We start from the raw sequence: 21,873 nt of genomic DNA, 5'->3' as shown, positions 1-21,873 counted from the left end.
CGGCATCCCTAGCGTCTGCTCCACTAGCATCACGTGGCCGGGGATGGGTGTTTCTAGGCAGCTCCTCGGTGAGCCCCCATTGGTCAATTCCTTTCCCACCACCACCTCCTTCGCGGTCGATGACTGAAGCGGCCGGCGTGTCACGCGATCTAGGACCTCTCCGGCCTTGCTTATTGGCTGAGCTCGAAAGGACCCAGCTCGACCTTTCCCTCACGTGACTGTCTCTCCCCTCCCAATCCCGGAAGGCTGCAAGTGGGAAAAGCGCCGGCTCGGAGCTCCAGTCGCTCGGTACTTCCTCTTGCGGGGATTGATGGGATCCTGCCCGGGACCCCGCCTAGGGCGCGCCCCCTCCCCAGAACCACCTCCCTAATTCTGCCCTAACCCCTATTACGCCTTCTTCCCCATTCCCACCCCTGGATTCTCCCCCACCTGTGACGTCCCACCCTGATTCCCGCCCCTCTCCCTGACGCCCCCGTTCTCCCTTTCCCCCATGACGCCCCCTCCCTGATTCTCCCTCTCTTGTGACACCCCCATTCTCTTCCTCCTATGACTGCCCCCTCCCTGATTCTTCCTCCCCACAACCATTCATCTTGATTTCCCCCCTCTGATGACGTTCCCCCCTCTGATTCTCCCACTTTTTTTATTCTCCCACTTTTTATAATCAACATTCTTTGATTCTCTTCTCTCTGACATCCCCTCCCCATAGAGAGGGGTGTCTTTGATTTTCCTCCCTTTATGATGCTCCCCTCCTTGATTCTTCCCTAATCACCCATCTCTGTTTCTCTCCCCTCTCCCTCCCTCACGATGCTCCCTTTTTCTTTTGCTCATTCCCCCAGTTCTTCCTGCTTTCCCTCTCTTCCACCCCCCCCCATTCCTTATGGGCCCTGGTAAATAGCTCCTTTATGGAAACCCCCTCCTCCCGGAATGATGCCGTCCCTTCACTCCTCCCCACCTCCTGGTCAGTTTTGGGAATAACTGGTCCAGCACCACCACCCAACCCCGCCACTCCAAAGCCTCCACAAAGTTCTAGACCGCCTTACTGCTCATGTGTCTTGTCCCCCTCCCTCTAACTACTTCCCCCTTTGATGCAGAGCCCCTCCAAAGCTTCCTGGATCTCATGCCACCCCTTCCAGGAAGGATCCCCACAAGCCTTCGGGGCACGCCTTTTGATTGGTGGAGTGTCTTCCATCCACTAGGCTCTACCCCATGCCCTGCCGAGATATGCCCCCCTCAATCCAGCCTCCCCTTCCTTAGTGGAATCCCTCCCCTGTCTGCCTCCCTTCTTTTTCTCCACGGATCATCTTCGCCCCCCGCAGTCTCCTTCCACCACTGCCCGGGCCTTCGGCTCTGGAGTAAAGCAGCCCCTCCCCCCCCCTCTCCCACAGCAGCCCCTGGGCTCAAGAAGCCATGGCTTCACGGGCCGCCGGAGGATTGCGAGGTCGACAGCCAGAGACCGTGGTGCCCGGGGAGGCGATTGAGACAGACTCAGCGTCGTCATCTGAAGAAGAGGAGCTATACCTGGGCTCTGCCCCGCTGTGCCGGGGCCGCCCCACCGGGCTGCGCGTAGCCGGGGAGGCAGCCGAGACTGACTCTGAAGAGGAGCCGGCAACCCTGGTGGCCCACGCGGATCTGCCCCCGCTCGTGGTTGTTCGGGAACCAGAGTGGGCAGAAGAGGAGGCCCCCGCAGCCCCGGCGCTCCCTGCCTCAGCCTGGGCCTCCCTGCTCCAGCACCGGCTGGCTGAGAGCCAGGCCCGCCTGGGCCATGACGTGAGCGCTGCCGTGCGTAGTGTGTACAGACGAGCTGGCCGAGATGTAGCGGGCTTAGCAGCCCGCCTGGCCGCCGCGCAGGCTGTGGGCTTGGCAGCGGCCCACAGCATCCGTCTAGCTCGCAGCGATCTCTGCGCCCTGGCAGAGCGTCTGGACATTGTAGCCAGCTGCCGCCTGCTGCCTGACATCCAAGCTCCTGCTGAGCCGGGACCCAGCCCCCGGGCTTAGTGGAGTCCTGGCCCTCCTCCCCTGTGCCCTACCTCCTCTGGTTCCCAAGGTCTAGTGCCCCTGGGATCGCTTCCGGGGGAGGCTCAGTGCAGGCTGCCCCAGCGCTCCTTGATCCCAGGTTCAGGGGCCCCCACCGGGTTGGGGGCAGGAAAAGGCTGCCTCACTCTCTGTACCCTCACCAGGTTTCAATAAAGTGTGTTTGGAAAGAGATGATGGAGTGGCCTCGGATTGAAGGGGATACAGTAGGAGGAGGGAGCACAGGCCTCCCTGTCCTTCCGCATTTGCGGGCCATGCACCACACGTGCTGCTGTTCACCTGAAAATGAATGAAACAATCAATATAACAGAATCAAGGTCTTTAATTGGGGCAGAGGAGCCATAACTCGGGGTATGGCAAAACAGATTGCTAGGAATATCCAAAGATGGGGACTGAGGACAGGGTTTAGATGGGGTGACAGAACAGAGGGAGCTCTGAGACTGCCCTTAGGAAAAGTAAGTTTCTCACAGATAGAAACCTCTCAATATAAATGAATCTTTATTTTTTTTTTCAGGGCAATGAGGGTTAAGTGACTTGCCCAGGGTCACACAGCTAGTAAGTGTCAAGTGTCTGAGGCCGGATTTGAACTCAGGTCCTCCTGAATCCAGGGCTGGTGCTTTATCCACTGTACCACCTAGCTCCCTCCTAAATGAATCCTTTTGCATGATTACCTGAAGTCCTGGAAGTAAGCCGGGAAATCTCCAGAAGGGGATAGTTTGGGAAATCTATAAAACAGTAAAGAGTCTGGAATTGACAAAGTCTGGTCAGCCCCAGGCAATTCATCCACTTGGGAATGGAGAATAGGTGATAATCTGTCAGTTCTCAGTAAATTGTGGTTGGCATTGATCAGTAGGTAGCGCTGTGGCTCTTTCCCAGGATGCCAGGGTCCCTCCAATCCAAGGGTAGCCTGGCTTTGCCAAGGTCGCTCCGCCCACCTTCAGAATCATATTTGCATTCCTAGCCTTTTAGTACTCAGGCACCTGAGTGTTCCCGCTATTTTTAATCCTCTGGGTTCTGCAGAGAGTGCCTCTCTCTCACCAAGCTGTGCTATAGACCCTCTGTCTTGTGCTGTCCAAGATGGTGCCATGGATGAAGCAGGAAGGTTCAGCCCTAGAAGTGCTGGGTGCCCTCGCTGCAGCATGGTGGCTTCTTTGGGGAGCCTGGTGGCTGGGCCATGCCCTGATTGTCTATGGGCTGCCCCAAGTCGGCCTGGGCCTTGGGATATCTCTGAAGAAGCAAGGAGCCTGGGCAGGTACATGGGAGGGGTCAGAAAGGAAAGGGGCCCAAGGGGGAGGCAATAGGGATTATGGGATCCGGATTCAAGATTCAGCTGTGTGGCTTCTAGTTGCAGTGACCAGGTTGGCCCAAGTTCTGTCCCAATGGTTGAATCTTACTCAACTCATTTAAGCTCATTTAATCTCTCTGGGCCTCAGGGTTTTTTGTTTGGGGTGTGTGTGTGTGGGGTGTGTGTGTGTGTGTGTGTGTGTGTGTGTGTGTGTGTGTGTGACACTGGGGGCAGGATTGGACCAAATGATTTCCAAAGTTCTTTCAAGCTTTGAATAGGAGATCCTATGATATGTATACTATGTATCTGTCTGCATACCCTTGTCCAAGAATGTTCTTTTTTGTTTGTTTGTGTTTTTTTTTTTTTTTTTGCGGGGCAATGAAGGTTAAGTAACTTGCCCAGGTTCACACAGCTAGTAAGTGTCAAGTGTCTGAGGCCAGATTTGAACTCAGGTCCTCTTGAATCCAGGGCTGGTGCTTTATCCACTGAGCCACCTAGCTGCCCCCTGAGGATGTTCTTCTAGTGCAGGTCCCCATTTCCTGGTTGGCTCCTATTGTATAAATAATTTTTCAAAGTTCTTTCCAATTCCTGGGCCATGGAGGTTGAACTGAAATGGAGGGGGAGGACTGTCCCTTCCTGAGATTTCCCATTCGGTGGGTCCTCCAAAGGGTTCCCCACTCCAGGAACCCAGAGGTCCCCATTCCCAGTCTCTGTCTCCCCCACAGTGGTAACCGGGGCCACAAGTGGAATCGGCAGGAGCTATGCTCACGAGGTAAGGGAGGGGGGGTCCTGGATATGTCATTAATGCACCTGGGCCCCACATGGTTTTTCCATTGTATTCTACATACACAGTCCCATGCATTTTGTGTGTTTTCTCCCATGCCTAGTTCCCTCTGTGTACTTTCTTCATTTTCTAGACCCTCAGATCATGTGTTTGCACAAGAATCCTTGTGTAAATATATACACATGTATAAACAATAAAGGTAATGATGTAATAACATGTGTATATACATACACATAGAGCAATGATGGATGGACAAATTAGCTGCATAGATAGGTAAATTGGATCGATAGATTAGACAGACAGACAGACTGGATAAATGAACAGATAGACAAATAGGATAGATGGATGGATGGATAGATAGATATGCACACCCATATTTGTCCTGGGTGCCCATAGGTTCCTACGAATTCCCCCACATCCGTCTTTGTCCAGTGCACACCTACTTCTTACGTCTTATGTCCCATGTCCACCCCTTGAGTCCAATGTAGGTGGGGGAGGTTGTGTGGGCCTCTGCCCTCAGGCTCCCCATTTTCCTGTCTCCATACAGCTGGCCCGAAGAGGCCTCAACATCGTACTGATCAGCCGAGACATGAGCAAGTTATGTCGGGAGGCAGAGGAGATCGGTGAGGGCCGGACTAGAGAGTAGGGGCATGGGTCAAAACTGAGGCTGGTCAAAGTTCTACGATGGGATTTGGAACCAAAAGCCCTGTGTTTGAGCTGTGTGTGACCTTTAGCCAGTTAACCCCATGTCTTCTCTGGGCCTTTCTCATTTATAAAATAAGGAGTGGGATCCTGCTTCCACTTCTGAATTCTCAAGTTTTCCTACAGAAAGACTCCATGGTAAGGAAACGAGAATCATCCAGGTGGACTTCACGGGAGGCTTAGAGATTTATGAGGCAGTCGAGTCAGCCCTGAAGGGCCTGGAGATTGGCATTCTAGGTATTCCTACTGGAACTTTCCTTCTCAGGTCTGACCCCAGACTTCCTCTCCATCTCCTTGCACTGTAGTAGTGACATGGGTTTGTTTTGTTTTGTTTTGCAGTAAACAATGTTGGCATGTTTGGCAAGAATGCCGTAAGAAAGCTACTGGATCAGGAGGACTTGGGCAAGGTGGAGGAAGCCACATTCTCAGCACCCCCTTGGCAACTCAGCCCCCCCCTTTCATTCCTCTTACTTTTTCCATCTCTTCTTCCCTATTCCTGCCCCTCCCCCCACCCAACCTTTATAACTAGGCCTAGAAGTGCTTTGTAAACAAATCATGACAGAAAAGTGAGTAACTCTTGCTTTTGTGGCCATAATGGTAATCAATGTTGAGAAAACGTTGTCATAGAAATTCTGACAAATTTGTTCCACTTTACATCTATCTGTTGTCCCTCTATTTATAAATGTGGGTTGCTCTGGGTTTTTGGTTTTTTGGGGGGTGGGGGGTTGTTGTTGTTGTTGTTTTTGTGTGAGGCAGTTGGGATTAAGTGACTTGCCCAGGGTCCCATAGCTAGTGTCAAGTGTCTGAGGCTTGATTTGAAGTTACTTTGTTTTAATTGGGCCTTGGGCCAAGCCTGGGGGGGCGGGGAAATTTGCCAGAGGAGGTAGCACCTGATGTGAGAGAGACTTGAAGGATGACAAAGAACTTCACATCTCAGCAAAATGCCCCCTAAGAGGGGCAACTAGGTGGCGCAGTGGGTAGAGCACCAGCCCTGGAGTCAGGAGGACCTGAGTTCAAATACGGCCTCAGACACTTGACACTTACTAGCTGTGTGACCCTGGGCAAGTCACTTAACCCCAATTGCCTCACCAAAAACAAAACAAAAAAACAAAACAAAACAAAAAAATGCAACCTAAGAATTCATGGCTGGGTTGCCACTGAGGGAAGTGAGAAGCCCTGGAGCCCATGGAAAATAACAGGTGGCTTGTGTCTCCCCAGGGCATCACAGACATAATAAATTGCAACATGCTGTCAGTCTCACAGGTAAGTCTTGAGCAGAAGAGACTGGGCGATCTTTGGCCAGGGATGGAAGGGAGCAGGCAGGAGATTATGGGGGAGACTTCAGGGAACATGTGCTTTCTGGGAATGGGCGAAGGGTAGATAATTGGGGAGCCCTTGCCTCTTCTTCCACAGATGACGCGGATCATCCTGCCTCAGATGATAGCCAGGTAGGGGCCCAGGCACCCCCTTCTCTACCTTTCCATCCATACAAACCTCCTGGCCTGTCTCATGGTGGGAGGGGAAGGGAGAAAGGGGAAGGGGGGAAGAGGGAAAGAACACACACTTCTTTGCCTTTGATTGGTTCATCCTCTTCTCCTACTCTGCAGGGGCTGTGGTGTCATCATCAACATCTCCTCTGAATTTGGCAAATATCCTGTTCCTTTTACTACCATGTATGGAGCTACAAAGGTAAATGGGTCCCAGACCGGACACACTTTCTTTTTTCTTTTTCCTTTTTCTTTTAAAATATTTTATTATTTTCCAGTTACATATAAGGATAGTTTTCAACATTTGTTTTCACAGGATTTTTAGTTCCAAATTTTTTTCTTCTACCCCTCCCCTACCTCCTCCCCAAGATGGAAAGCAGTCTGATATAGGTTGTATATATACAATCACATTAAACATATTTCTACATTAGTCGTCTTGTGAAAGAAGAATCAGAGCACAGGGGAAAAACCTCAAAAAAGAAGGAAAAAAAAAACAGTCCAAAAGTCGAAACAGTTATGGTTCAATCTGCATTCATAATTCACAGTTCTTTTTTCTGGATGTTGAGAACATTTTCTATCATGAGTTCTTTGAAACTGTTTTGGATCTGGGGTCAGCTAGGTGGAGCAGTGGATAGAGCACCGTCCCTGGATTCAGGAGTACCTGAGTTCATATCGGTCCTCAGACACTTGACACTTACTAGCTGTGTGACCCTGGGCAAGTCACTTAACCTCCATTGCCCTGCCCCCCCAAATATATATATTTATGAAACTGTTTTGGATTGTTGCACTGCTGAGAAGAGCCAAGTCTATCCCCTCATCACACAATGCTGCTGTTACTGTGTACAATGTTCTCCTGGTTCTGCTCCTCTCAGTCAGCATCAGTTCATTAAGTCCTTCCAGGTTTCTCTGAACTCCTGCTCGTCATTTCTTTTCTTACAGCACAATAGTATTCCATTACATTCATACACCACAACTTGTTTAGCCATTCCCATATTGATGGGAATTCCCTTGATTTCCAGTTCTTTGCCACCACAAAGAGAGCTGCTATAAATATTTTTGTACTTATGGGTCCTTTTCCTTTTTCTATGGTCTCTTTGGGATACAGACCTAGCAGTGGTACCACTGAGTCAAAGGATATGAACAGTCCCATAGCCTTTTTTTTTTTTTTTTAGTGAGGCAATTAGGGTTAAGTGACTTGCCCAGGGTCACACAGCTAGTAAGTGTCAAGTGTCTGAGGTCATTTTTGTTTTGTTTTGTTTTGTTTTTTTAGTGAGGCAATTAAGTGACTTGCCTAGGGTCACACAGCTAGTAAGTGTTAAGTGTCTGAGGCCGGATTTGAACTCAGGTACTCCTGACTCCAGGGCCGGTACTCTACCCACTGCGCCATCTAGCTGCCCCTGACCATTTCTCAATTAGGGAATGACTTGGATTCTTAAATTGATTTAGTTCTCTCTTTATATTTCTCTTGAGTCTTGTATTTGGAGATCAAATTTTGTGTTCAGTTCTGGTCTTTTTCTCAGAAAGCCTTAGAAGTCCCCTATTTCATTGAATATCCATCTTTTCCTCTGAAAGAGAATGTTCAGTTTTGCTGGGTAGTTGATTATGGGTTGTAATCCAAGCTCTTTTGCCTTCCTAAATATCATATTCCAAGCCCTGCAATCCTTTGATGTTGAAGCTGCCAGGTCCCGTGCAATCCTGACTGTGGCTCCATGATATTTAAATGGTTTCTTTCTGGCTGCTTGGAGCATTTTCTCCTTCACCTGATAATTCTGGAGTTTGGCTACAATATTTCTTGAAGTTTTCCTTTTTGGGTCTCTTTCAGGAGATGATCAGTGGATTCTTTCAATGATGATTTTATCCTCTGATTCTACAATTTCAGGGAAGTTCTCCTTGATAATTTCCTGGAATATGGTGTCTAGACTCTTTTCTTGATCATGGCTTTCAGGTCGTCCAATAATTCTCAGATTCTCTCTCCTGGATCTGTTTTCCAGTTCAGTTGTTTTTCCAACGAGGTATTTTGCATTTTCTCCTATTTTTTCAGTCTTTTGATTCTGCTTGACAGATTCTTAGTGTCTCATGGAGTTATTAGCTTCCATCTGCCCAATTTTAATTTTTAAGGCATTATTTTCCTCAGTAAGATTTTGTACCTCTTTTTTTCCATTTGGCCAATTTTTTTCTCCCATTTGGCCATTTTTTTCCCTCTCATTTGGCCAATTGTATTTTTTAAGGAATTGTTTTCCTCAGTCAATTTTTATGTTTCTTTTTGCAGTGTAACTCTCATTTCTCTCATTTCTTTTTCCATTTTTTCTTCTACATCTCTCATTTGGTTTTTAAATGCCTTTTTGAGCTCTTCAAAGAAGGCTTTTTGGTCTTGAGACAAGATCATCTTCCCACTTGAGTCTTCACTTGTAGGCATTTTGACAAACTCATTTGTGTTTGAGTTTTGGTCTTCCCTTTCACCATAGAAGCTGTCAATGGTAAGGGTCCTTTTTTGTTTCTTGCTCATGTTGTAGCCTATTTTTAAACTTACAAAGTTGATTCTGCTCCTAGGGCACAGGGTTCAGTGTTGCAAGCTTCTTACTGCTCTCAGCTGCACCACCCTCAGCTGGGTCGAGTTGCAGCAGTGTTGAGCTGCCCACTGAGCCGACCTGTGCTAAGCTGAGCTGTCAGCTGAGCCGAGCAGTGCTGAGCTGCTCTCCCCTTTCACCCAGGGGAAACAGACCTTTCCTGGAGTCTTCTAAATTATCTCAAGTAGAAGGATTGTATCTCTCTTTTTGTAGGTTTGTATTTCCAGAATCTGTCCTGGACACACTTTTTTTTGGTGAGACCACTGGGGTTAGGTGACTTGCCCAGGGTCACACAGCTAGTAAGTGTCAAGTGTCTGAGGTCAGATTTGAACTCAGGTCCTCCTGACTCCAGGACTAGTGCTTTATCCACTGCTCCACTTAGCTGCCCCCCGGACATACTTTCAAGGGAGCAGGAACAAGAAGAAGGATCAGGCATGGGGATGGAGTGAGCAGAGTGTCAGAAGTGAAGTTGAGAGACATGGGGTGGTAGCAGTACTCACTCCCCCCCATTCCCTCAAAGTCCTTGGACAAACAACTCTCTCCATTTTAGTTCTACTGTGTGGAAAACAAGAGTGGGACTAAGTGAGCTCCAAGATTCCTTTCTGAGAACTGTGACCTTCACCCCCAGTCACCCAGTGATGATTATTTAAGGAGAGGCCTCAGAGAGTGAAAAAAACAAGCTAGCCAAGATCTGAGTGCCCATTGCCAACAGGGGCCCCATTTCCAGGGGAGAGGCTTCCTGGGAGCTAGCAATGGAAACTGATGTTCACTTTTCTTTCTTGGCTCTCTGACAAAGGGCATCAGATGAGGGGAAAGGGCAGCTAGGTGGCACAGTCGATAGAGCACCAGCCCTGGAATCAGGAGTACCTGAGTTCAAATCCGGCCTCAGACCCTTAACACACACTTACTAGCTGTGTGGCCCTGGGCAAGTCACTTAACCTGCATTGCCTCACACACACAAAAAATCAGATGAAGGGAGGATATGAGAATTTTTGGGGTTTTTTTTGTTGTTGTTTTTTGCAGGCAATGGGGGTTAAGTGACTTGCCCAGGGTCCCACAGCTAGTAAGTGTCAAGTGTCTGAGGCCGGATTTGAACTCAGGTACTCCTGAATCCAGGGCCGGTGCTTTAACCACTGTGCCATCTAGCTGCCCCAGACATGAGAATTTTGTAAGCAATTATAACATCTTGTTAAGCTCCATGCTAAGAACTGGGCTTGTGGATAGCAGCCAAATAAACAGTCCCTGATCTTGGCTTTGCCAGGTCATCACTTTGAAACCCAGAAAGCCCTGAATAGCAGCAGAGGGGAATAAAAGCAAGCCAGCCTAGGCATCTCCACAAAGTGGAGGCTCCAGCCAGTGAGAACGGGCCAGTGAGAGAAGGCTGATCACCTTTGTGGAGGAATATTCCACGGGGAGCAGACCAAATGGTTGGAAGGATGAACCGGGGTAAAGAGGCTCCAAGGGTTGAGGAAAGAACGGATGGCTAGAAGAGACAAGATTTTGAGGTACAGAAGGCTAAGAAGAGAGCTAGGAAGGGAGGGAGATAAAATGGGGACTCCACAAGATCTGGTAACTGACTGGATCCTAGCAGCGGGGAGAGGAAAGGAGTAAAGATAACCCTGAGGTTCCTATGAGAGGGACGTGGTTAATTGTGGTGCCGAGGTCAGAAAGAAGGATGGGTTGGGACAGCTAGGTGGCACAGTGGACAAGTATTAGGCCCAGAGTCAGGAAGACCTGAATTCAAATCCAGCCTCAGACACTAGCTGTGTGACCCTGGGGCAAGTTGCTTAACCCTATTTGCCTCAGTTTCTTCATCTGTAAAATGAGCTGGAGAAGGGAAATGGCAACCGCTCCAGTACCTTTGTCAAGAAAACCCCAAAAAGGGGTCACAAAGGGATAGGGATGTGACTGAAACGACTCAACAACAACTATAGGTATGACATCAAGAAAAGCTTCCTAACCATCAAAGCTACCCCAAAATTGAATGAGCTGCCTCCCAGATCAGAAGGTTGCCCCTCACTAAAAGTCTTCAAGCAAGGAACCGGATGACCACCTGTCAGGTCCGTTATAAAAAGGATTCTTCATGTATGGGATGAACTCAACAGACTCCGAAATGCATTCTAACTCTAGGATTCTGTGATTCTGTAGCCTCCACGTGTCCTGTGGAAGCCTTTTTCACTTCTGAGATTCTTTGTTCTGTATCCCAAGGGCCATCCTGGCCCTGGACATCTCTAATCTAAATTCCTTTCCAGCTTTCAATTCTGTGTTCTAAATAAGGGCCCTCCCAGCTTTGACATTCCATGTTCTAATGTCCCACTTAGTGGTTTGTGTGTGTGTGTGTGTGTATGTATGTGTGTGTGTTTGTTTTAGTGAGGCAATGGGGGTTAAGTGACTTGCCCAGGGTCACACAGCTAGTAAGTGTCAAGTGTCTGAGGCCGGATTTGAACTCAGATCCTCCTGACTCCAGGGCTGGTGCTCTATCCACTGCGCCACCTTTTAGCAAAATGTAATTTCCCTGATTGGGCTACTGTGTGGTGCTGTGGATAGAGTGCCTGGCCTGGAGTCAGGAAGACCCATTTCCTAAGTCCAAATTTGGCCTCAGATATTTACTAGCTGTGTAACCCTGGGTAAATCACTTGATCCTGTTTGCCTCCATTCCTCATCTGTAAAATGATCTGGAGAAGGAAATGGCCTGAGCAACAATCAGTTTCCCTGATAGTTTGTATGTGTGTGTATGTCTCTCTCTCTCTCTCTGTTTCTCTGTCTGTCTGTCTGTCTGTCTGTCTCTGTCTCTGTCTCTCTTTCCCTCCCTCCCTCTCTCTCCTTTTTGCTATTTTTGCTTTTGCTTGGTTTGAGGACATGATTGCTACACCTGCTTTTTTTACTTCAGCCGAAGCATAATGGATTCTGTTCCAGCCCCTTATTTTAACTCTGTGTATGTCTTTCTGTTTCAAGTGTGTCCCTTATACGCAACATATTGTTGGATTCTCATTTCTTTTTTTCTTTTTTTTTTTTTTTTTGGCGGGGCAATGGGGGTTAAGTGACTTGCCCAGGGTCACACAGCTAGTAAGTGTCAAGTGTCTGAAGCCGGATTTGAACTCAGGTTCTCCTGAATCCAGGGCCAGTGCTTTATCCACTGCGCCACCTAGCCACCCCATAGATTCTCATTTCTAATCTTTTCTGTCTGCTTCCATTTTAAGGGTGAGCTCATCCCATTCCCCTTCACAGTTATGATTACTGTGTATTTCCCTCCATTCTATTTTCTTCTGTTCATCCTTTTCTCTCTCTTATTTTCCTGTTACTCTCAAGTCTTTTTTGATTCTGAACGCTGCCTCCCTTAATTTGCCCTCCTTTTTCTTGTCCCTATGTTTTCTCTTATCCCCTTCTCCTATTTCTTTATTGGGTAAGATAGATTTCTATACTCTACTGAGTGTGTATATGTATACTTTCCTCTTTGAACCTATTCCAGTGAGAGTGAGGTTTAAGCATTGCCTACCACCACCTGCCTTTTCTTCTCTACCATAAAAGCTCTTCCTTGCATGTCTCTTTTATGTGAGAAAATTTTGCCCATTCTACTCCCCCTTCCCCTTTCTCCCATTGGATTCCTCTTTCTTAGCCCCCCCCCCTTTTGAGATCATCCCAATATAATCAATTGTCACCCAGGCCCTCTGTCTATGTAAACTCCTTTTAACAGCCCTGATAACAATGAAGTTCTTAGGTGTTATATATAGAAAGAAAGTACAGTTCTTTTCATATAGGAATGTAAAAAGTTGAATTTTATTGATTCCCTTATGATTACTATTTTTTTTTGGTGGGGGGGAATGAGGCAATTGGGATTAAGTGAATTGCCTAGGGTCACACAGCTAGTGTATGGGGCTAAAATTCTAGCTAGTCTGTCTAAAATATCTAATGAGTGGTCACCAATAAATTATAAGCTTTAGCGAGAGTTAGACTTTTAAGCATTTATTAAGGAGAATAAGAATTTGGTAAAGAGAGAGAGAAAGGCCTAGATTCATCTGTCTATTAAAGGGAGAGAGCATTTCCTAGCTCCGCTCTCCACCAGAGTCCACATGAAAAAGAGCCCGAGAGCACCAACCTCAACCCTCTTCTTCCCACATGCAAATGTCACTTCCTGACACCAAAGAGCTGCATGTCTTGCCTTCAGATGCCTTCTCCTAATGGTGGAGCTTTGCTACAGTAAGCCTCCAGCAGGTGGCATCATTCTAATCGTTACAGTCCCCCCTTTGTTTCCTCAAGAAACAGGGGGTGCTTCCTTGATGAAACAATAAAAAATAACAGAATATAATATCCTATGTTAACTAACAATATGTTAATATCAATATAGAAAAGGGAGAGAGGAAAGTTTTGTCCAGAGGGGCAGTCCCTCATGAATGCGGTGCTTTGACATTGGCCTGCAGATGGTATATATAATAATAGGAGAAAAAAAAAGCTGTTCATTTAAAGTCTCTGAAAGTCTTTTCTCAGCTTTTTTTTTTTTTTTGCAGGGCAATGGGGGTTAAGTGACTTGCCCAGGGTCACACAGCTAGTAAGTGTCAAGTGTCTGAGGCCGGATTTGAACTCAGGTACTCCTGAATCCAGGGCCGGTGCTTTATCCACTGCGCCACCTGGCTGCCCCTCCACTGTGCCACCTAGCCGCCCCAGATGATTCTTGAAATGTCATCTGGGTGTAGTCATAGAATGGAAGTCTTTTCAGGGGTTGATGTGTGGATGCTGGTAATCAGCCAGGAAAATTTCCTACAAAATTGAGCTTAACACAACTTTAAAATAGCTTTGTCAATAATCAAATCAAACAATGAGAGTTCTCAAAAATATGTCTAAGGGAATTCAGAATCTTAGTTGTTATACATGAAACATATAATAAAACAAAAACTGAAACATTCTCTAAAACTTAATATTACTATAGTCCCCCCTTGTGGAGAATAAATTGAGAAGACAACTGCTGTGATATTAATTTTAAAAAATAATTTTTTATCTTTGTTTCATCACTTTTTGCATCATCTGCCTAATTATCCTTATGCCATTATGAGAAATTTTAAAATCTAATATAATTGGTAACAGATGTCAAGGCCAAATCCAACATTGTATTTATCATGACACCTGAGATAATTATGGCGGTTACCATAAAAGAACAGAGAAATGATGGGATATGAGCATTCCCACACTTGAGCAATATATACTGCTCATGCAGTATGCCAGGCTTAAAATAGGTGGATGGGATATACATCCATGCCACCGAACATATTGGAGGAAACTGAGTCAGACTTAATCAGATGCATGGGATTGAGATGTCCATGACATCAGGCATATAGGAGGGGGCATAGAAGCCAGGTGTAGAATGAGATGGGTGAGATGAAAACTTCCAGCCATCTGTACAATATTGTGTGGGGGGGGAATTAAACCAAGAGAAACCAACCTCAACATTTGTCAAAAGACATTCCCTCGGCTGTACCTTGACTTCATGCATGTCTCCCCTCATGTGACAGTTCAATGTCTGCTCTTGCTTGTATTCCTCTTGTGATCAGATGGCATCTTGGCCAACTGGCATCTGATAACTCAGAATGAAGGCAATTAATGTCTTAAATGATAAGTTCCCATAATCCAAGTCTCATATGGATTTAAAAATTGAGGATAGTAATGATCACGAAAAATGTGAATGTACCTTGCTTGACTCAGAATACAATATACAATTATGCAATAATTTCAAATAATACCTTTTTTACTAAGTATACAATTACTTTTGTGAAAAATCAGAACATATTTAAATACAAGTTAAAACACAACACAATCTTAAAGAAAACTTTTTCTTGAAAAAAGAAAACTTCAAAATGTTCCCCTCTTTCTTTTGAATATGCTTATCAACAATAATACTTCTAGAATAGATTTACACTTGCCATGGCAACCAGTTTGCCAGGGAAATGCTTTATAGAGTTCAATCAAATAATCAGTTGAGAGAAAAAAATAACAAAAACAAACAACTCAGAATATGGGAGCACAATACTCCTAGAATTAACATTGTATTATGAAATCAAAACCATCTTGCATTGTTTCAAAATTAGATGGATGAATGAATAGAAGAAAATACACATGGAAGAATAAAAGATAATGAAATTCAAACTAGGGAAATCTAAATGAATATGAACTTAACATTAATAAGAGTATTACAAAATATAAACTTGATCACATGACTATAAAAAGCTTTTGCAGATATTCTGCTTTTTAAAAAAGCTAAGTATAAAACACAATCTCAAAAGCATGAAAATCTCTATGAAAATAAACCCATATCATTAATTTCAAAATGTAGATGTAATAGCATAGAAATCCTATGTAACCTCTGAACTGACATTATTACTCTGACTGAATTTAGAACACTTTTGATTCCTTTATCTAAAATCCCCAATACCTTGCTGTTTACTTCTACATTTCTGTAAAATATGTACCCTTCCATGGCAAAAGAAGCTGAGTCTTGAACTATGATGATGAGGCTTGTCTTGTACATCTGTATTCAGCTTTAGTGTCTCTTGGTTTTTTACCCCTTTATATTGTCTGTTGGTCCTTTCATAATACAAATGCTTTATAATGTTATTAATTAAAGACAAAAGCAGATTAGCAAAATTATGAACAAAACGAGCATACCTGGGATTTAAAGGGTTTTCTAAGGTTGGTTTGGGAGAACCACAAGAGGTCGAGTCAGAATCACAGCCAGGCTGGGGAAGGGCTGAGCCTGACTTCTCTGGTAATTGAGTAGAAGCTGCAAATATAAGTAGAGAAAGCTGTGCATGTGCATTAGATCTCTGGATTTCCCTGGCAGGAGGATTAAGGGGCTTGGCCAAGGGAGTAGTAGTAGGTGGAGCCAGAGGAGGGGGAAGGGGTGGGGTCCCTAGAGGAGGGGAGAGACCAGGGCAATTTGAATCAGATTTGGTTTTGAACTCAGGACTTCTAGAGGCTGGGTTGTTGCCTCCAGGTATGCAAAATTAGAGAACCTCTTAGCATTAGAACTTGAAAAAAATGCAGGAGTTGGAGGTTTCTCTGAAAAAGCATGGTTGAGAGAGGGGGAGATATTTATATTCTCTTGTGTGATCACCTTGCTTGCTCTTCTAACAAAAATTAAAAGAAAAATAGAAAATCCACAAAAACAAAGCATTAACATGATCTTATCCCCCATTTGTCTGGTTAAACAGACTAAAATCAGGAACAGGGTACTTAGGGAGTTCAAAAGATCCATTTGAAAATTTAAAGCGAAAACAGCCAATACTTAGCACTACTTTCCAATTTAAAGGGACATGGTAGGGGAAATTTCTTACCCAACAGGAAGATCAGAAGATGGAGGCTTCAGCTTCCCTCTTCGTGGTCAGCCATCTGTATGGGGCTAAAATTCTAGCTAGTCTATCTAAAATATCTAATGAGTGGTCACCAATAAATTATAAGCTTTAGCGAGAGTTAGACTTTTAAGCATTTATTAAGGAGAATAAGAATTTGGTAAAGAGAGAGAGAAAGGCCTAGATTCATCTATTAAAGGGAGAGTGCATTTCCTAGCTCCGCCCTCCGCTGGAGTCCACACGAAAAAAGAGCCTGAGAGCACCAGCTTCGCCCCCTCTTCCTCCTACATGCAAACATCACTTCCTGACGCCAAAGAGCCTCATGTCTTGCCTTCAGATGCCTTCTCCTCATGGCAGAGTTTTGCTACAGTAAGTCTCCAGCAGGTGGCATCATTCCAATCGTTACACTAGTAAGTGTTAAGTGTCTGAGGCCGAATTTGAACTCAGGTCCTCCTGACTCCAGGGCCAGTGCTCTATCCACTGCGCCACCTAGCTGCCCCATGATTACTATTTCATGTATACCTTTTATGCTTGTCTTGAGTCTTCTCTTTGAAGGTAAAATTTTTTATTCAACTCTGGTCTTTTCATCAGAGAAGCTTGGGAGTCCTCTATTTCATTACATATCCATTTTCCCCTGAAGGATTAGACTCGGTTTTACTGGGGAGGTGATTCTTGGTTGTAATCCTTCCTCTTTTGCCCTCTGGAGTATTATATCCCAAGCTAAATCTTGTGTGATCCTGACTGTAGCTCCATGATATTTGGATTGGGTTTTTTTTTTCTTTTCTTACTTCTTGTAATATTTTCTACTTGCCTTGGGAGCTCTGGAATTTGGCTGTAATATTCCTGTGAGGTTCCTTTTTGGGATTTCTTTCAGGAAGTGGGTTCTTTCAATTCTTTCAATTTCAATTTTACCCTCTGCATCCAAGATATTGGGGCAGTTTTCCTTTAAAATTTATTGAAATATGATGTCTAGGCTCTTTTTTCCCTGATCTTGGCTTTCAGATAATCCAATAATCTTTTTTTTTTTTTTTAGTGAGGCAATTGGGGTTAAGTGACTTGCCCAGGGTCACACAGCTAGTAAGTGTTAAGTGTCTGAGGCCGGATTTGAACTCAGGTCCTCCTGACTCCAAGGCTGGTGCTCTATCCATTGCACCATCTAGCTGCCCCAATCCAATAATTCTTAAATTATCTCTTCTTGATTTATTTTCCAGGTCAGTTTTTCCAGCTCATTTTCTTCTATTTTTTCCTCACTTGTTTGACTTTGTTTTATTGTTTCTTGAAGTCTCATGGAGTCATTAGCTTTCACTTGCCCAATTCTAATTTTTAAGGTATTACTTTCTTCAATGAACTTTTGTACCTCCTTTCCCATTTGGCCAATTCTGTGTTTTGTTTTGGTTTTTTTGCAGGGCAATGAGGGTTAAGTGACTGCCCAGGGTCACACAGCTAGTAAGTAAGTGTCAAGAGTCTGAGGCCGGATTTGAACTCAGGTCCTCCTGAATTCAGGGCTGGTGCTTTATCCACTGCGCCACCTAGCTGCCCCCTACCAATTCTGTTTTATAAGCAGTTCTTTAGTGAATTTTTGTGCCTCTTTTATCACACTCTTAATTCTCTTTTCATAATTTTTTTGTATCACTCTCATTTCTTTTCTCAATTTTTCCTCTATTACTCTTATCTCTTTCTCTAACTGTTCCAGGAATTCTTGTTGGTGTGTATGTGTCTTCAGTTATTTCAGTCATGTCTAACTCTTTGTGACCCCATTTGGGATTTTGTTGACAGAGATACTGGAGTGGTTTGCCATTTCTTTCTCCAGCTCCTTTTGCAGACGAGGAAAATGAAGGAAACAGGGTGAAGTGACTTGCCTGGGGTTACACAGCTAGTAAGTGTCTAAGGCCAGATTTGAACTTAGGAAAATGAGTGTTCCTGACTCCAGGCCCAGCACTCTATCTACTGTGCCACTTAGCTGCCCAATTACTGGGCTCGGGTCCAATTATCATTTTTCTCTCGGGCTTTTTTTTGGTAGCTGTTTTCACATTGTTGCCTTTTTCTAGGTTTATGTCTTGGTCTTGATACCATGATAGCTTTTTATGGTCATGGGGGTTTGGGGTTTTGTTTTTTTTAGGCATTGTAGTTGTGTGTTTACTTTTCCAGCCTACTTTTTGATTTTGAACTTTACATCAAAGTTGGCCTTTGCTCTATGGGACACTGAACACATTGTCCCTAGCTTCAGGCTTTTTTGTGCTCTGTTTTCAGAGCTAGTTCTGGGATTCTATAAAGTTTGGTGCTTCTTGGGGCGGCTAGGTAGCACAGTGGATAAAGCACCGGCCTTGGATTCAGGAGTACCTGAGTTCAAATCCAGCCTCAGACACTTACTAGCTGTGTGACCCTGGGCAAGTCATTTAACCCCCACTGCCCCGCAAAAAAAAAAAAAGTTTGGTGCTTCCTAGGTGGTGTGATCTGGGGAGAAGATGCTCACTGCTTTCCTGATCTTCTCTTTGGTCTTGACCCAAGAAGGGTTCCTGCTCCCCTGCAGTCACATACTACCACTCTCTTTGCCTTGGAACTGTAACCCAGGTCCCTTGTGACTGACCACCAGCCCTCCTCTCCACTCTAGTACTGCTCCCTAAAACTGTGCATGGGCCATAGAGCTGCCAATCCCTTGATGCCAGCAAAAGATCCCTTGTAATCTGTTTCTGACCAGTTGTCTAACCCTCTTACAATGTCTGTGCTGAGAGCTCTGAAAGATGCTGCTGCTGCTGCTGCTGCTGCTGCTGCTGTTATCAGCTGCCTCCAGGATCCACCACTGGTGATCCTTTCTCACTCTGGGCCTTCATCCATCCAGAGGTTAGAGACCTTTCTTGTTGACCTAAGTTGTATTAGGCCGGAAGCATGTCCGCCTGTGACCTTTTGTTGGCTTCACCACTCCAAAATTTGATTTGAGGTGTTATTTCAAAGTGATTTGACAGGAAATGTTGGGAGAGTTCAGCTAGGTCTTGCCTGTACTCTACCATCTTGATCAGTCCCTTCTAGTTCTGATATGCTGTGCTCTAAGGCCCCTCCCGGTCCTGACGTTTTCTGTTCTGAGCCCTGACTAGACCCTGAGAGACCTCACAACTCTGAGGCTCTAGAATTCCTCTGCTTAGAAACCTTGCTTGTCACTCCTGGAAAGGAAAACATGTCCTCGGAGGGAGGAAAGCCCCAGTGTGTTGTTATGTTTGTCCCAGGGCTCCAAGCTTTAGGGGATTTAGAGGAATATTCCTAGAATAAGTAATTAAAGAGAACATACATCCAGAGGAAGAAGTGGTGGTAACAGAGCACCAGCAGGGCTGCAGCAAGGACAGATCTTGTCAAAAGAATCTTATTTCCTGTTAGGGCTGGTGCACAAAACTGGCACCAATCAGGGGTATTCAATAGATTGCATATGCCTGGGTCTCACCAAGGTCTTTAATCTTGTATCTGATGACATTGTTGTTTGTCCTTTGTTTTCAAAGAGGACCGTGACATCAGGAGGAGATGTCATGACTCACAGTGAGGAAGGACTGTGCAGAGTCACCAGCCTCACCCTCTCCTCCAAAGCCATCTGGGTTCAGTGGCAAGATACATAGCCAGGGGGCAGCTAGGTGGCGCAGTGGATAGAGCACCGGCCCTGGATTCAGGAGGACCTGAGTTCAAATCCGGCCTCAGACATTGGACACTCACTAGCTGTGTGACCCTGGGCAAGTCACTTAACCCCAATTGCCTCACACACACACAAAAGATACATAACCAGATGACTAGAGATGGCCATAGATTTTTTTTTTTAAGGCAATCGGGGGTTAAGTGATTTGCTTAGGGTCATACAACCCTGTCTGAGGCTAGATTTTAACTCAGATCCTGCCACTTTGGGGCCAGTGCTCCATCCACTGTGCCATCTAGCTCCCCATCTTATGATGTAGAAAAGAGAGAGATGTGGACTGGATGGCAGCTTGACTGAGGTCGCTAAGGGGCATCATAGTGCACAGAATGATGGACTCGGGGGGCAGCTAGGTGGCGCAGTGGATAGAGCACCGGCCCTGGATTCAGGAGGACTTGAGTTCAAATCCAGCCTCAGACCCTTGACACTTACTAGCTGTGTGACCCTGGGCAAGTCACTTAACCCCAATTGCCTCACCAAAAAAAAAAAAAAAAGAATGATGGACTTGGAGCTCAGAGTCTTACTTAGCTATGTGACCCTTTGTTTGCCTCAGCATTCTCATCTGTTAAATGGGGATAATAATAGTACCTACCTCCAAGGGTTGTTTAGAGGATCAAATGAGATGATAATTGTAAAGCATTTAGCAAAGGGCCTGGAACATAGTAAATATAACATAAATGCTAACTATTGTTAGCTATGAAGTGTACAGGTCTCAAACCACTTGAATGTCCAGACTCAAATAGTTAGTCATTTGTAATTTGATGTCGATTTGGAAAGAGGTCTCTAGTGGACTGCCACAGGAATCTGTGTTTGGGTCTATTCTGTTTCAAAAATTTTTTATCATTGACTTGGATGAAGGCACAGATGAGATGTTTATGGAAATATAAAGGTGATCCAAAGCTGGGAGTGAAAGAAGAAGAGAATGTGCATTTTTAGGGTGCTATTATGTGTTAAGTACCATGGTAAGCACTCTACAAAGATTACCTCAATTTGTCCTCACAAAAGGGAAATAGCTGTTATTATGCCTATTTTATAGAAGAAGAAACTGAGGCAGATGGAAGTGAAGTAACCTGCCCAGGGTCACACAGCTAGGAAGTGTGTGAGGCTGGATTTGAACTCAGGTCTTCCTGCCTCCAGGCCCAGTGTTCTCCTAATAACACTGGATGATAGAGCCAGGATCCAAAAGGGTCTTGGCAGACTAGAGCATTAAGTGGAGTCTAATGAGATAAAACTATATAGGGACGAGTGTAACCTGACATTAGGTGCACGAATCAAGTTTGCTGGTTGGACGACAGTTTGTCTGAAAAAGATCTGGAGGTTTCAGTGGATTGTAAGATCAGTGTTGAGTATTACTGTGACCAGGCAGCCAAAAAGCTAGTTGGGCAGGAAGAAAGTCATGACATGTTCCAGGAAAAGGTGGTCATCACTAACATCTTTGTGCTCTGCTCTGGCAGAACCACATCAAGACTTTTTTTCCCCCCTACATCAAGACTATTGCATTCAATTCTTTTTTTTTTTTTTTTTTTTTTTTTTTTGGGCAGGGCAACGGGAGTTAAGTGACTTGCCCAGGGTCACACAACTAGCAAGTGTCAAGTCAAGTGTCTGAGGTCAGATTTGAATTCAGGTCTTCCTGAATCCAGGGCCGGTGCTTTATCCACTGTGCCACCTAGCTGCCCCCTTGCATTCAATTCTGGATGGTGCCCTTTAGGAAGAAAACTTAACAGTGTGGAAAACATCCAGAGAAATGCAACCAGGGTGGTGAAGGACGTCAAGGACATGCCATTATGAGGCCTATTCACAAAACTGGGAAAGCTGCTTCTGAGGCCCCCAAATGCTAGGGCTCTCCCCCTCCCCCTAAAAAACTCAACCTTGGCTTCTATTGATTTTGACGAGGCTTTATATGGACACTAGGGGGCACCATAGTGCACAGAGCACTGGACCTGGAGTCAAGAAGACTTCATCTTCCAGAGCTCAAATGTGGTCTCAGACACTAGCTCCTGTGACCCTGGG

The 21,873-nt window shown here is 45.3% G+C and overlaps 2 protein-coding genes across 5 annotated transcripts in view; both read left to right on the top strand.

Moving 5' to 3' along the window:
- Positions 1–134: 134 nt before the first annotated feature.
- BLOC1S3 (biogenesis of lysosomal organelles complex 1 subunit 3) lies at positions 135–2,201 on the top strand. Of its 3 annotated transcripts, none has more exons than XM_043995301.1 (2): positions 135–288; positions 1,386–2,201. In XM_043995301.1, exon 2 carries the CDS (start codon positions 1,408–1,410, stop codon positions 1,993–1,995), a length of 588 nt encoding a protein of 195 aa, XP_043851236.1. In that variant the 5' UTR covers positions 135–288; positions 1,386–1,407; the 3' UTR covers positions 1,996–2,201. The 3 variants fall into 3 exon arrangements, with proteins under 3 accessions (XP_043851236.1, XP_043851237.1, XP_043851238.1); XM_043995302.1 differs by having other exon boundaries at positions 239–288; positions 1,092–2,201; XM_043995303.1 differs by having other exon boundaries at positions 246–288; positions 1,389–2,201.
- Positions 2,202–2,994: 793 nt separating this feature from the next.
- The window catches only part of LOC122749266 (very-long-chain 3-oxoacyl-CoA reductase-like), a 30,494-nt gene continuing 11,615 nt past the window's right edge, over positions 2,995–21,873 (top strand). Inside the window, exons 1-8 of one of the 2 annotated variants that reach the window (XM_043995542.1) lie at positions 2,995–3,283; positions 4,042–4,088; positions 4,648–4,723; positions 4,929–4,940; positions 5,142–5,209; positions 6,021–6,065; positions 6,216–6,250; positions 6,410–6,491. In XM_043995542.1, coding sequence (XP_043851477.1) covers positions 3,109–3,283; positions 4,042–4,088; positions 4,648–4,723; positions 4,929–4,940; positions 5,142–5,209; positions 6,021–6,065; positions 6,216–6,250; positions 6,410–6,491 — 540 coding nt within the window. In that variant the 5' untranslated portion in view covers positions 2,995–3,108. Of the gene's footprint in view, positions 3,284–4,041; positions 4,089–4,647; positions 4,724–4,928; positions 5,040–5,141; positions 5,210–6,020; positions 6,066–6,215; positions 6,251–6,409; positions 6,492–21,873 lie in introns of both variants that reach the window. The other variant, XM_043995541.1, reaches the window with a different exon arrangement.

Source organism: Dromiciops gliroides, chromosome 3 (genome assembly GCF_019393635.1).
Source record: "Dromiciops gliroides isolate mDroGli1 chromosome 3, mDroGli1.pri, whole genome shotgun sequence".
Lineage (NCBI taxonomy): Eukaryota > Metazoa > Chordata > Mammalia > Microbiotheria > Microbiotheriidae > Dromiciops > Dromiciops gliroides.
Note: the sequence above shows the minus strand (reverse complement) of the source record. Positions and strands in the feature narration are given on the sequence as shown.